Source organism: Erythrolamprus reginae, chromosome 4 (assembly GCF_031021105.1).
Source record: "Erythrolamprus reginae isolate rEryReg1 chromosome 4, rEryReg1.hap1, whole genome shotgun sequence".
Taxonomy (NCBI): Eukaryota; Metazoa; Chordata; class Lepidosauria; order Squamata; family Dipsadidae; genus Erythrolamprus; species Erythrolamprus reginae.
The window spans coordinates 64,709,791-64,725,736 of NC_091953.1; the positions used below are offsets into that span (position 1 = coordinate 64,709,791).

The 15,946-nt window shown below is 38.5% G+C and overlaps 1 protein-coding gene across 1 annotated transcript in view; it reads right to left on the minus strand.

Annotated features, from left to right (window-relative positions):
* Positions 1-5,434: 5,434 nt before the first annotated feature.
* The window catches only part of LOC139167139 (putative gastrointestinal growth factor xP4), a 55,052-nt gene continuing 44,540 nt past the window's right edge, over positions 5,435-15,946 (minus strand). Inside the window, exon 5 of the mRNA XM_070751561.1 lies at positions 5,435-5,613. Coding sequence (XP_070607662.1) covers positions 5,435-5,613 — 179 coding nt within the window. The remainder of the gene's footprint in view (positions 5,614-15,946) is intronic.

The window sequence follows — 15,946 nt, forward strand, 5'->3', positions numbered from 1 at the left end:
TTTAATTCTTCAGGAGCTCTAGAAGAAGGAGACAGATTCTGGGATCCCATTAATTTTAGATGGAGCATTCTGGAAACAAAATACAATTAAAAACAATTAGTATTTTCATCAAATTGCAGTGCCAAATTTTCCCATTATAGTATAGGCCTATTGACCTCAACTAGATATCTGAAATGAGGAAAGTAGGTTTCTATTTATTTGTTTATTTATAGTTCATGTTTCTAGACCTCACATCCAAAGAGTTTAATGATAAAGTAAAATGTTTACTAAACTGCTACTAAATACTAAACTACTACTAAAGATGGGGAAAACAGTTAAGAAAAATACTAATGCAAATCATCACAGAAAGGTTGTATGTAGTATGCATGCTATCTATTGCAAAGAATGAATGTTTATCAAAACAAGCACAAATAGCTATGTCTAAAACCTGGCCAAAGCGGGGGCATCCTCAAATGGGCTCCAAAACATCAAAATGGTGGCCATAAGTGGGCTTTACATCTTTTTTATGTGCATTGGATGGGGCAAAACAAGGAAGAATAGAGTCGATGAAGAGGTACTGAGTGAAGGTAAACTAATACAGAACTGAACAATGCTACAAAATCAATACTTTGAGATAGTTTGGTCACATAAAGAAAAGTTAATTGTCACAGGAATGCGTGTGCGCGTGCATTTTGGCGAGGTATTTTGCTTCCCCGGAAGCAAAGCCCAGGAAGCTTTTTTTAAAGAAAAGAAATAGTGGCAAAGCTGGACTGATGGACTGATGGTAAAATAATGTCTTTCAATTCTGGTGACCCAAGTGACTCAAGTCAAGGAAAGAATTAGAATGAGAAGGCCATGTTTGCCATCATATTTCTCATCAGTAGTAGGTTCCAAAACCCTTTGTTACCAGTTCACACATGCACTCATGCATGGTTGCAACACTTCTACGCATGTGTGTAGAAGCATCCTGGGCAGGTGGACGGAGCCTCCCTTCTCTTCCACTACTGGTTCACAGAACTGGGCTGAACCAGGAGCAACCCACTGCTGGTCCATCTACTCTCAGCTGAAAGTAAGATTTAAATTAGGTAATAAGAGTTATGGATTTGACTTTGTTAAAAATGAATTGCATGGTAGTGATAAACATGTTATTGCTAAGGTTTATAAAACATTATTGAAACTGAATTTGGAAAGTGAATATGTAAAACGTATGATTCAGTGGGCAAGGAATTGTGGATATAATGTGATGATCAAACAATGGGAAAATACGTTGGCAAAAGGTTTAAAATTCACACTATTTTAACTATAATTTTAGGTATACTGTAATTTATAGTTAAACTATACATTATTTATAGTTTTACTATAAAATTAACTATAATTTTAAAGAAATTTTTATAAGATGATGTGTCACTGGTATTTAACACCAGGCAATTTTCTAGAAAATATAAAGGTATTTCAAATGAATGTTGGAAATGTAAATATAAGGAAGGGACCTTTCACCATTTATGGTAGACATGTGATAAAGCCAATATATATTGAAGTAGGATTCATATCTTAATGCAGAAAATTCTTAAAGTGAAGATAAAGATGAAACCAGAAATTTTTCTTTTGGGTTGAATGGACAAAGATAGAGGAAAAAATTTGGAACTCTGAACTTATAGTTGACAGCAGCAAAACTAGGGGTGAAATGCTCCCAGTTCGGTTGTACCTATTGGTTGTCGGCGAGCTGGTCGCAAAGGGAGCACGAGGCTCTTGCTACCTGCCTGGATACTGCCATTTGGGTTCTTTTACTCTCTGTGCATGTGCAAAGTGTTCTGTGCATGCACAGAGGGTAAAAGAACCCAAATGGTAGTGTCTAGGCAGGTGGGCAGAGCCTCACGCTCCCTTCACAACCAGCTCTCAGATGACTGACAGGTACGAGCGAATCGGGAGCATTTCACCCCCGAGCAAGACTATTGTTTGCACAAAAATGGAAGACATTTTGATTCCCATCATGGATGAATGGCTACAGAAGCTGATGAAGTTTGTCTAAATTGACCGTTTTGATCAAAGAAAAGAATATAAATACTGTACTTTGTTTCTATTTAGAGATCCCTTCTGGATTTTATGCTTGAGGTGGAAAAAAAATGAAACTTTGACTTTGGGTTTTACTGATTAAATTGACTTGGCTAGTTTATACTACTATGGAGAAGTACAAAGTTGAGGTTCAACTTTTTCTTATTCTACTTCAATAGAGGGAATCGGAAGTCAACACCAATCCCTCCCCACCTCTACCTCATCCCTTCTTCTTTGTATTCTACTAGTTGCTTTTGTGTTTTGTATTGTATTCTATAAACTAATAAAAATTGATCTGGGAAAAAGAAAGATATGCAGAAACTGCATCTAGACTGCATACCGGTAATTTAATTTATATAATTTAGATTAATACTGATTGTTTCCTGATTGTTTATTTGAACGCTATGACAATCATTAAGCTTGTACCTTATGATTCTTGACAAATGTATATTTTCTTTTATGTACCCTGAGATCATATGTACTAGACAAATTCCTTGTGTGTCCAATCACCCTTGGCCAATAAAGAATTCTATTCTGTTCTATAACTAGCGTCACAAATATATATACCTACATGAAACTGCAAATTTATCTGTTTCAATCCATTAGCAATTTGTCTTTGATTGATAGGCTAAAAGATCATTTGGTTTGGCTTAAATTCCTTATACTTAGACTTGGTTCTCAAATCAAGTGATGTGCCGGTGCCTGGAGGCTGTTGGGGTCTGGATGGGTGTCAACAAACTCAAACTCAACCCAGACAAGATGGAGTGGCTGTGGGTCTTGCCTCCCAAGGACAATTCCATCTGTCCATCCATCATCCTGGGGGGAGAATCATTGACCCCCTCAGAGAGGGTTCGCAACTTGGGCATCCTCCTCGATCCACAGCTCACATTAGAGAAATATCTTTCAGCTGTGGCGAGGGGGGCGTTCGCCCAGGTTCGCCTGGTGCATCAGTTGCAACCCTATCTGGACCGGGAGTCGCTGCTCACAGTCACTCATGCCCTCATCACCTCGAGGCTCGACTACTGTAACGCTCTCTACATGGGGCTACTTTTGAAAAGTGTTCGGAAACTTCAGATCGTGCAGAATGCAGCTGCGAGAGCAATCATGGGCTTCCCTAAATATGCCCATGTCACACCAACACTCCACAGTCTGCATTGGTTGCCGATCAGTTTCCGGTCACAATTCAAAGTGTTGGTTATGACCTATAAAGCCCTTCAAGGCACCGGACCAGATTACCTCAGGGACCGCCTTCTGCTGCACGAATCCCAGCGGCCAGTTAGGTCCCACAGAGTGGGTCTTCTCCGGGTCCCGTCAACTAAACAATGCCGCTTGGCGGGACCCAGGAGAAGAGCCTTCTCTGTGGCGGCCCCGGCCCTCTGGAACCAACTCCCCCCAGAGATTAGAATTGCCCCAACCCTCCTTGCCTTTCGTAAGCTACTTAAAACCCACCTCTGCCGCCAGGCATGGGGGAATTAAGACTTTTTTCTCCCCCTAGGCCGTTACAACTGTATACATGGTATGTTTGTATGTATGTTTGGTTTTTATATATTAAGGGGTTTTAATTTGCTTTTAGTATTGGATTTTATTGTATATTTTCATGATTGTTGTTAGCCGCCCCGAGTTTTCGGAGAGGGGCGGCATATAAATCCAATAAATGATAATGATAATGATCATTAGGAGTTTGGTGAGAGTTAAGTCCTTGGAGAGGGGCGGCATATAAATCAATAAATCAATAAAATAAGTCTCTGAACTAAAGTTTCATTTAAAGATAGGAATAACTGTGTGTCTCCCATTTACTTTTCATCAGCTTTCTCAATGAAAGCTGGAGGGTTGCATTCATGTGTACCTGTCCGTGTATATTCTTTTGTGCACATACTCGAGAAGCATACATCAAAATCCAGAAATGGGGGAATGTTTTCTTCAGGCTGAGGTTGTTATATGCTTGTGATGAATAGGTGACCATGCACAGAATCTGAAGTTGCCCTTGACACCATATTATACAGGTCACCAAATTCAAGTTCAGCTTTTTACATTGATGATTTGACCCCTGAAGATCAATAAATGCTGACAATAGCTTGGAAAATAATATGGATTCTGCTTGCAGCAATACTTGGGTTTTATTAACAGTAAGATTTTCTGTAGAATAATACTGCCTAACACGGCAGCAAACACTAAACGGTTTAGAGTTTGTTGCCATAAGAGCTAGATTTATGTAGAATTTTTCAGAATGTACAAATGATCCCTATTAAAATTTTGGTTTTCGAGTTAATTAATTTCTCGCTAAGTGAATTGTCAAATGGAATTGTCCCTCTCTAGAATTTTGAACAAATTGGAAGAGATAACTGATTTTATCATTTTGATGTAAGAGCAAAGCCTCAGTTTCTTATTCCATATAATATATAGTGTTGATGGTGTTAGGTTGGATAAACCAGGTTATCTGAGGGACCATCTCTTGCCAGTCACATCTATCCGACCCATCAGAGCAGTGAGGCAGGGAATGCTATGGGTCCCATCCCCAAGGGAGCTATACCTCCTGGACACAGAAGAAGAGCCTTCTCTGTGGTGGCTCCCCCCCCCCCCGGAACATCATTCCCCCAGAGATTAGAATCCCTCCCACTCTAATACTCCTCCAGAAGATGCTGAAAACCTGGTTCTCCAGCAGGCCTGGGGAACTCAGAGTAGGATGGAGTCCATTAAATGGCTCATGGGATCTGTTGCTGTCACTGGGGAGGGGTGGAGAGTAGTGGAAGGGGTTGATTTTATTTTATTATACTACTGTATATTAATGTATTTGATTCTTTTTATTAGTTTTATTGTTTTAAATGTGGTTTTATATTTTGTAAGCCACCTTGAGTCTCCATGGGTGAATACGCAGCAATATAAATTCAATAAATTAATTAATTTAAAAAACAGGCACTCCTTTTCCCCAACAGTCCATTAAATCATGTCAACTACTACATTGCTTTTATTGTGGGATTATAATGTTTTCTAATTATGTGTGGGGGGGTTGATTTTGAGGGGTGATAGTAGAGGTCTATGACAACTCAGCACAGACAACTCACCATGACTAACTTGCCATGGGACAACTTGCCACAGAAAAAGAGTTACATTAATATCAAAGAAATAGTGGAATAGAATCATTAAAGAAGGACCACAAATGGAGGGATAAAAATAAAATATGGGATAAAAATGAAATGTGAATGACAACAATTAAAATAAAATTTAAATTATTTTAAATAATTACATTGAACTGTCTTGTGGAGAGTTGTCCATGGGAAGTTGCCCCTTGGTGAGTTGGCCATGTTGACTTCAACATGTTGCCCCATTCCCGATCTTACGCATCTTAGCATTAGTATACTAGTTACATTTATATGGTTATGAGAATCACTTTGTAAATATTTCCTTAACCAGTAGCATCAATCCCTGAATCAATACCTGTATTATGTTGTGGAAAGAAGCACCAGATGACTCCAGCAATACTTGAATCAAAACAGCATCCTCTTTTGTAGCATTCCTGAGCACTGATGTAGGGGTATCCACAATTCACTCTGGCTCTTGGTTGCACTTGGCATTGTTCTGGAACTGTTAAATACAGACTAAATTAACCCAGAAGATTAACGTATTTCAGAAAGGTAAAGCCATTAGAATATATGATTTGTAAAAAAAAATTTTATGCTGAGGTCTGTATGCTAAACATTCTTTAAAAAACAGGTAAGGAATATAATTCCTTCCATTCCCCATTATCCTGTCAGAGCTGAAGAAGCTTCTTGGATGAGAAGCAAACGTCTTCAAAACAAAAATCAAGGAAGTCCAGTTGCCTCCCGAAAAAGCACGTCTGGTTTAAAAACAGATTGATTAAGTCTATAATTATCCTTAGATATGTTGATGCTTTAGACAGCACAGCAAATGCAACCCCTTCCTTCAGATTCAAGGGGCTGGAAGTCAATAAATTCGTCTACCCGAGGACGGAGATCTGTAAAAATATTGTAACAAAGATTATGTACTAGGAATCCCAGGAGGATTCTGTCTCTCCACATGTTATCAAATGCTAACAAAATTAATACTGATGGCAAAAGGCTGCGGCAGAAAGTATAGAATAGCAGCATTTATATAAACTGAATTAATAATTCCCAGTAAGTATTTTTTTAAAAGTTCCACTCACGTAAATTCAGGTAAAACCCATGAGCCAGGCTGCTGAATCCTAAGAAAAGGATCATCACCACTGAACAGAACTTTTTCTGTTCCATGGCAGCTTTTTTTCCTCTGTCAGGAAGCTTTAGTGTCCCACAAGAAATTAACTACGCAAGGTCTAGGCAAAAGATTTTCTGAAAATAATTTTTATACTAGCTTGTTTGTTCAATCTTTTTAGGTAATGTTTGTCTTTGGAGGGCTTTTGATGGCCTCATAACTCCACCTTTGTTTTGATACAAAGATTTCTATGTATATCCAGATATAGTATCAAAATGTGGTAACGATGGATTGACTATTAGTAAGAACATTGTGTGGCAAGAGCCTCTCTTCTGGTGACAAATGCATAAATAATATTATTCTTATCTGCTGAGCTTGGGCTCTTTTGGGATCTTTTGAAAGGACTTGGGTAACCTTTTCTAAAGGCTGAAAATTTCACTTAGTCATTCAAAATATTGCATTTTCTTTCTATCCACCTATTTTCTATTAACCCTATCTATTTTGATCTTGTCAATGTCATGAATTTAGTCATTGTGGACTGTATACTTTTCTGGGCTGCCCCCAATGTAAATCATCTTTCATTGCTGAGATAGAAACTGAAATTGTTATTCTCCACTATAGCAGGAAGCATACTGACGATAACAACAAAAAAGTGCTAATTTGGAAGGACTATATTAGTTTTTCAAACAGAGGGCCATAAATGGAAAAAGAGAAAGAAGAACCAGAAGGAACAATTAAATCAAGTTTATTATGGCCTTTATTCAACAGGACACACACACACACAAAAGATTACCCTAATGATATAAAGCTAATTATTAGTACTTATCTTTCTCTATAATTAAACTAAAGCAAGTCCAATTTTGTTCTAGTAGTTGGCGAAATCAAGATTTGGGATTATCTGATGAGATAGTAATGAACACAGTTTAAATTATATACATTTATACTTAGTGGAAATATATGTATTTAAGATGATATAATAAGTGGCAAATATATTTGTTTCAATATAAACAAAATGGCAGTTGATGATTCATTATGATTAATTAATTGGCCAAAGGTGGAACTGAATGTATTGCAAAGTTCTTCTGGTCATTGTTTGAAGGTAACATTCCCTTGGAATCCAGAGCTTAGTCATGCTAAATAAAAAAAATTAAATCCTAAATGAACTAATATTGGTCAATCTTTTGCATCTGTTGCAGGGTACAACAATAGTTTTGAGATATAGCTAACTTCCAACTTCTTAAACCAAATCAAATGAATATAACTAGATGTTATATATATCCAGGTCATTCAGGAAGAGTCCAGAAATCTGTCTTCAATTCCCAGAACAATTTCTGTGATATTTTAATATTGGTTTCAAAACATCTTCTTAGAATTAGAATTGTGTTTTCATACTAATCAATTTAATCTGAATCATTGATTTAATTTGATTATTAGTTATCTGTACAAGCCTATAATGCCACCAAATTTTCTGATCTATCCAGGAGCAATAAATTACTTTATTTAAAATAGTGAGCCAATTGTGAAAGTCTATTTAATTTAGATTACATTCAATCAGAACTAGTTTTTTTAAAATGGTATTTATTAGTACCTCAATTACAACTGATCTTTTCTCCAACTTTTGTTAAGGTGAACATGTGCAAATTTCTGAATTGGAAATTATTCTGATTCTAGTTCTTCAATTTATAGTTTTACTGATTACAATGATCTTGAGGCTTGAAAAAAATCAAAGGCACATGAAAAAGGAAAAATCTTGGCACTAGAAGACCTTCCAGGTCTATGATTCAGATAAATGCTAGCTGAAAGACAATTGGAAAAAATAAAGCTAGTTCCTGCCAGCTTCATGTTTAAAAGAACATATACTGTAGAATGATGCCTAAATGACAGTAAGAATCAAGAGAAGAACAAGCATAAGGAATATCAACCAGAGAGAAATGCAATGCTTAACCGTGAAGAAAGGAAACTTTTTACATGTTGTGAGAAATGGCCATGTTTCAATCATATGAAAAATACTGTTGGTGATCTTAGAATGTACAGGGTTCGTTCCAAAAGTAATGCAATTGAATTTCCCGCGCCGCTCCTGTTGGTCAGACTGGGACTGAAGCACTTGGAGTAGGTGGGGTGGATGCTAAGCTTTGCCGCGAAACTGGTCTCAGTGCTCTCCAAATCGTGGAAGTGGCAGGACGTCAGTTATTGTAAACCTCTGCACGCCATCCGTGTCATGAAAAGACCAACTGAGCGGAAATTTCAAATGAACTTATGCAACGTATAGAAATTGAATCTGATTATTTGGACAAGGTCATCACTGGTGATGAAATCTAGGTTTTTGAATATGGCCCAGAAACAAAACGCCAAAGCTCTGAATGGCACACTGACCAGTCCCCCAAGCCCAAAAAGGCAAGAGTGAGCAACAATACTCATTGTCTTTTTCAACGTTAAAGAAGTGGTCCATAAGGAGTTTATTTCTAAAGGACAGACAATTAACGCTGCCTACTATATGGATGAGCTGGAAAGATTCCAAAAAAGGGTCATCAGGATGAGAAAAGACATCTCCACTACCTGGCAACTCCATCACGAGAACACGCCGCCACAACGCACTACGAGTCCGTGAGTTCCTGGCCAAACACCAGGTGCCAATGCTGCCCCACCCCACCCCTATAGTCCTGATGTCACCCCAGCAGACTTCTTTTTGTTCCCAGCCCTGAAAGGAACCCGTTTTTCGTCCATAGAGGAGATCCAATCAGCTGTGAAGAAGACCTTGCGAGAGGCCCCCAAAGACGCCTTCCAGAGCGTGTACCGGTCATGGAAGAGTCGCTGGAAAAAATGTGTAGAGGCCCAAAGACAGTACCTTGAAGAATTTTAAGTGTTTGTGCAAATCTGTTCAATAAATTACTTTTTTAAAAAAAATAATTGCATTACTTTTGGAACGCACCCTGTATTCTTTTGTCCCAGAATTTGGGAAATTCCAGCTGATCCAAAAGGTAACAGAAGAAAAAGTATAACTGATTTTACAATGCAGTATAATTTCAAAATAATCAAAATAGCAGTATAAAAAGTATTATTTTCATTATAATTTTGTATACAACTATTGTCATAATTTTATTCCTTTTAATGTTATAAACTGCTCAGAGTTTCCTTGTGGTGAAATGGTGGCAAATAACTTTAATAAACAAACACTAAAATATTACTTTGACTTCCAGGTGAAAATTCTTTATAGGCACATAGAAAATTCTTTATAGACTTATGCATCCTACTACAACATTCTTCTTGAACTTAATGCCATATCTGAATTGACACACCTCAAGAGCATCAGGCTGGAGAAGGAATATTTAGACTTAAATTTCAAATTAAAGAAAAATACAGTTAATGCCACCAAATTCCAATTTTCCAACTTACTAAAGCGCCACAACATATCATTGGGTGACATTTCTGGATGCAGTTAATTCAATATTTTGAGAGGGAACTTCAAGATAGGAGTGGGAGGTCCCTCCATTATGACTACCATATTTTTCGGGGTATAAGACGTACCTTTTCCTCCCCTAAAAGTGGGTGGAAATGTTGGTGTGTCTTACAGTATACACCAAATTGGCTATTTTTAGCCTCCCGAAGCCCCCGCACCCCATTTTTGTGAAAAATAGGCCCATTTTTCACAAAAAGGGCTGTGCAGAGGGTTTGAGAGGCCTGCAAAGTGCTCCTGGGGGCTGGAGAAAGGCAAAACCACCCAATTTCCTGCAAAAAAAAAAATGGGCAAAAAATGAGGCATTTTTTGCCTTCTCCCAGCCCCCAGGAGCACTCTGCAAGCCTCCCAAACCCACTGCCCACCCCATTTTTGCAAAAAAAAGGGGGAAGGGGAAAATGAGTCCATTTGGTGAAAAATGGGGTACACAGAGGGTTTGGGAGGCTTGCAGAGTGTTCCTGGGGGCTGGGGGAAGACTTATATACTGGTGTGTCATAGCTTGAAAAATATGGTTATTATCCTCCCTTAAATCCTATAAAGTAGTCCAAATTCACACTATCAGGTTTTAATCCCAAGGAGACCAAATTTGCCATTTGCCACTGAATTCAAATACTCATCCAACTGGTAGAAATGTGCAAAAAAGTGCAGGGGGGATATGCAGCCTGAAGTTACCCCTCCTATATCTATTATAAAAGCTCGAGTTGTATTGGGAAGACCATAGGAATTCTGCTGCCCCACAGGCCAGGAACTGAATGAATCTCCGGCTAACTAAGCTTTTTAAAAAGTTACTTATCATCTTAAAGCTAAATGGGGGCAAAACCAGAGGAAAATGAAGAACAGCTCTTAGTAGTATGTTTTTTTTAAAGAATTAAAAAATGGAAACATGCAACTTTTGACTTTTTTCAATAATGTTTTAATACCTTTCACACATATGCATCATGTATATATTGCTGAAAAGATAAGCTGTGTGTGGCATTTTCCCCTAAATTTTACAGTGATAGCAAAGCTTAACAATAAAGACATGGAGCTGAGATTGTCAGAAATGCTTAGCCAGGCTGCAGTAATCAAATAGATCTTCAGAATACCTTAAATATGGGAAATTATTGAAGCCATATGAAGGTATCCATACTTCTTCAATATGTCCCCATCCAAATATTTTGGCAGATAACTGAATTTCCTAACACATGATCTATTGAATAGGAGGTGCCTATTATATCTCATTTCCTGCAAGAAAGCTACAGGACATTAGATAAACAGCAGGTAATATGTCACGCCATTGATATGTCCATCTTGTTTTCATTTCCATTTGCATTCCATTCAAATTATTTTTTATTCCAGTTTCCATTTGTTATAATTATCTGAAGGAAAGGAACAAACAAGAAATCAGTTAACTTGTTGCATATCTATCTATCTATCTATCTATCTATCTATCTATCTATCTATCCATCCATCCATCCATCCATCCATCCATCCATCCCACTTTGTCTCTCCTCTTATGTCTCCCTCCACTGATCCTCTATTCTTAATGCACTTTTAATTATCTTTATTATCTCTTTTTTCCCCTTTTGTCTTAGAGACTATTGATAATACCAGTACAACAATATCTAAAAGAGACGTCTTATATTCTTAATTACCTCTATCTATGTCTTATTATCATTTTATAATCACAAGAAGAGTAAGGTAAAAAAAAAAGGAACAGTACAAAAATTCTGTCTGTCTGTCTGTCATTCTGTCTGTCTGTCTGTCTGTCTGTCTGTTGTCTATCTCATTTCAGAATGGCTCTGGGTGGCTAACAGCTTATGAAAAAAGAATGAAGCTACTTCTATGTACATCTTCCATCTGCTTAAGCATTTCCAGACAGACAAAGAGGATCTATGTCTAGTCAGCCGCATCAGCTCACTCACCGCATGGAAAATCTGATGGCAGTAGCAGAAGATCACTCTAACAAAGTCTTTAATTGCACCCATGTTCATCCTTCTTGATCTCCTCTTTTTGCAAATATTTTTTTTGCAAAAAGGCTATAAATGTCCCCTAGAAATATGTTACTCACCTGCGATAAAAGCACCATTTTGCATTCTTGTGCCTGCTACTAAAACAACATCCTTTTCTTAAACATGTTTGTCTCGATATTCCAGCATATCCACAGTCATGTCTAGCTCTTGGAGGTACATTGCAATTCCCACCTAAGAAAAGTATAGAATTCAAGTATATAGAGATGGTTTAATTGGTGTTTAGTACAAACTGATGTGGAACTATAAGTTTAAAAAAGCATGGGCAGGCAGTCATACCAGTAAAATATTTCTTTGACTTCCAGATGAAAATTCTTTATAGGCATATTCTGGAACTTGTGCATCCCAAGCCTAGAGCACTCTTCTCCAACCTAATGCCACATCTGAATTGACACACCTCAAGGGCATCAGGCTGGAGAAGGAATATTTTGGCTTAAATTTCAAATTAAACAATAGTACACCTAATGCCACTAAAGTGATGTGCCGGTGCCTGGAGGCTGTTGGGGCCTGGATGGGTGTCAACAGACTCAAACTCAACCCGGATAAGACGGAGTGGCTGTGGGTTCTGCCTCCCAAGGACAACCCCATCTGTCCGTCCATCACCCTGGGGGGGGAATTATTGACCCCCTCAGAGAGGGTCCGCAACTTGGGCGTCCTCCTCGATCCACAGCTCACATTAGAAAACCATCTCTCAGCTGTGGCGAGGGGGGCGTTTGCCCAGGTTCGCCTGGTGCACCAGTTGCGGCCCTATTTGGACCGGGACTCATTGCTCACAGTCACTCATGCCCTCATCACCTCGAGGTTCGACTACTGTAATGCTCTCTACATGGGGCTACCTTTGAAAAGTGTTCGGAAACTTCAGATCGTGCAGAATGCAGCTGCGAGAGCAGTCATGGGCTTACCTAGGTATGCCCATGTTTCACCATCACTCCGCAGTCTGCATTGGCTGCCGATCAATTTCCGGTCACAATTCAAAGTGTTGGTTATGACCTTTAAAGCCCTGCATGGCATCGGACCAGAATATCTCCGAGACCGCCTCCTGCCGCACGAATCCCAGCGACCGATTAGGTCCCACAGAGTGGGCCTTCTCCGGGTCCCGTCAACTAAACAATGCTGGTTGGCGGGTCCCAGGGGAAGAGCCTTCTCTGTAGCAGCACCGGCTCTCTGGAACCAACTCCCCCCGGAGATTAGAACTGCCCCTACTCTTCCTGCCTTCCGAAAACTCCTTAAGACCCACCTTTGCCGTCAGGCATGGGGAAACTAAACATCTCCCCTGGGCACGTTAATTTATGCATGGTATGATTGTGTGTGTGTCTGTTATTACATGGGGTTTTTCTTAAATCGTTAAATATTTTAATTAATTGGATTGTTGTTACTGTGTTATTTGTTGTGAGCCGCCCCGAGTCTTCGGAGAGGGGCGGCATACAAGTCCAACTAATAAATAAAATAAATAAATAAATAAATTCTAATGTTCAGTCTTAACACTCTTAACTTTTACTAAATTAAGCAAAATAATAATTCATCCTCCTCATCATCATCTAAACCTAAGACATCTAATGGACTGATTTGACTTTTCTTCTTGAAACCTCATTTTAAATGCAAAATAAATATCAGTAACTGGTTTGCTGCCCCCAAAGACCATCCAGAATGGGTGAAGTAAAAAAAAGTTTTTCACTGCTATAATGAGCTTAAAGCACAAATTTCACACAAACACACTCAAAAAGAATCATACACACAGTCTCAATTCTACACATTTTTGGAGTGTGATTCTTGACATCTACTGTATGACACCATTCTCAGTCATATAAAGTTATGTTGTTCTACCTTTTAACCCCAAAGGAACTAATTCCCAAGTTGGCCTTCAGTTGTATCATCATGAATGTTGAAATAATTGGCAACAATTAGGATATTCAAAGGGCCAAACTCTGAATTCTCTGAATTTCAGAAGTACCATTGTCACATAGACATATGTGACATAACTACCCTGCTTTCTTATTCTTCTATCAAGAACGACATTCAATCCTGTCACTATTGCTTTCCAGCATATTTTTCCCCTGAGTATAAGAGACATTATGTTCATACAGGCATATGGCTTTCACATGCTATGAAAGAGGAACATAATTGCAAAATGAGCTATTGGGGGTCACCTTAATAGTCTCAAAGCTATAAAAACATCTAGAATTGGTGGCTGGCTTATGTCATGGTCTAGGGCTGTGAAATGGCTCAGTGGTTAAGATCCTGGTTTGAGATCTGAGTGTCATGCAATGGGATGAGTTCCCATCCTTGCTCTAGCTCCTACCTATCTAGGTACCTTCAATGGGGAGGTATTTTTATTTAGTTTATTTAGTTTATTTAATTTGACTTCTATGCCGCCCAATCCCGAAGGACTCAGTGTGGCTTACAACAATAAAAGAATTACAAAACAATAGAAGAAGTCAAAAACATTATCTAATCTCTAAAATTCGAATAAAACTAGTATAAAATGAACACAACAACATACATACACACCAATCCAACACATTAATACATGTGGCAGGGATGTTGCTAATATCAGGGGCCCCAGGCCTGTCGGCATAACCAGGTCTTTGTGGCCTTACGAAACACCAGCAGGGTGAGGAATGGTGCAGATGTCGGGAGGGAGTTGATTCCATAGAGCCGGGACAGCAATAGAGAAGTCCCTCCCCCGTGGTCCCACCAGCCTGCACTGCTTAGTTGATGGGACCTGGAGGAGGCCAACTCTGTGTGCTCTAATTGGCCTAGGTAGCACTGTATTGTGAAGACATGCTAGCCACATACCCACAAAATCATCTATGGACAGTGCTGGCTCATTGGCCTTGATGAGCTCTTCCCCTAGGGTCAGCATCAACTAGTGGGGTAAAATCTGCAATGACTCCACACTTACGTGGTGGTCTGCGTGGTGGTGGTCTAGGTCTAAAGGGTATTCTAGCTTCTGCCAGAGAGCTGAATCCAAGTATCAGAGCAATGGCCAGGAACCAGAGCCATTTGCAGTTCATTTTGAATGTCACTCTTCACTAAGAGTCAAGTTTATTGAAGAATTCAAGAGTATCGGTCTCTCTGTGTTTGATCGGATTCCTGCAAAGAAAGTTGTAAAATATTCAAGCACTTTTCTACTATTGGAACTCCAGAGGGAGAGAAGAGGTCTAATGTCCAAATAGTTACCTGTGTTTTCCCGCTCCCCCCCCCCAAAAAAAATAAGTGCTTGGCCTTGACTGCATTAGCACCAGAGCAAACCAATTTCTGAATTATACCCAACAAAATTATTAGCACAAAAATACTAGTAAGTTAAAGTATAGAAAAGCATTTGTATACTTTTGATTTAATCTAGCAAGGCCAAAAAATAAACAAAGAAACGTAATTTTTTCTTGGCACTTTCTTAATGGCAAGAATAAAATTGGAAATAGAATAAAGTTCACAAATATATAGTCTTTTAGGACTTCAAGACAAAAATATATCTGAAAGGAACCAACTTGTGTTACGAATATATGAAAAATTACGCCATGCATACATTAAATATTTGAACAACATCAGGTCTTCACACATGTCATAGACTATTTAAGATATCCATGATAACTTATTTCTTGACATAAAACTGATTGAATTGATTAAACTGATTCTGTCAATGCAAATAAAACATGTTATAAAATGTCCACCTAATTTATTGTTGGGTTGTATATAACTTACCTCTCTTGATGTAGATGTTCAGAAATTCAAGGAGAGCTTCATACTCCAGAATGAAGATAGGCACGCTCATTTATATGGTTCAGAAAGCCCTCCTTCTTCCTATTCTAGTTCCACTAATTGGCCAAAAAAGAGAGACATGGATTACAAAAAAGAAAATCATATGTAATAGATTATTGCAGCAACATTTCTGTTAATACCTTACAACTTCTTTAACAGAAAATTTCCAATATGTTTGTGGTCACAAGAACCCATTGTTCCCCTTATTTTGTTTCTCCACAAAGGAGAAACTGCTCTTCACTTGCAGGGCCCTCAGGTGAGGAAGAACTAAGAACTATGGATTCATGACTTCTCTTATTAGCTTTGCTTGTTCTAGTTCACCTGATAAATACAGTGGTACCTCTACTTAAGAACGTAATTTGTTTGTTCTTAAGTAGAAAAGTTTGTAAATAGAAGCACTTTTTCCCATAGGAATCAATATAAATAAAATAATATGTGCAAACCTATTAGGAAAGAAATAAAAGCTCGGAATTTGGGTGGAAGGAAGAGGAGGACTTAATCCCTG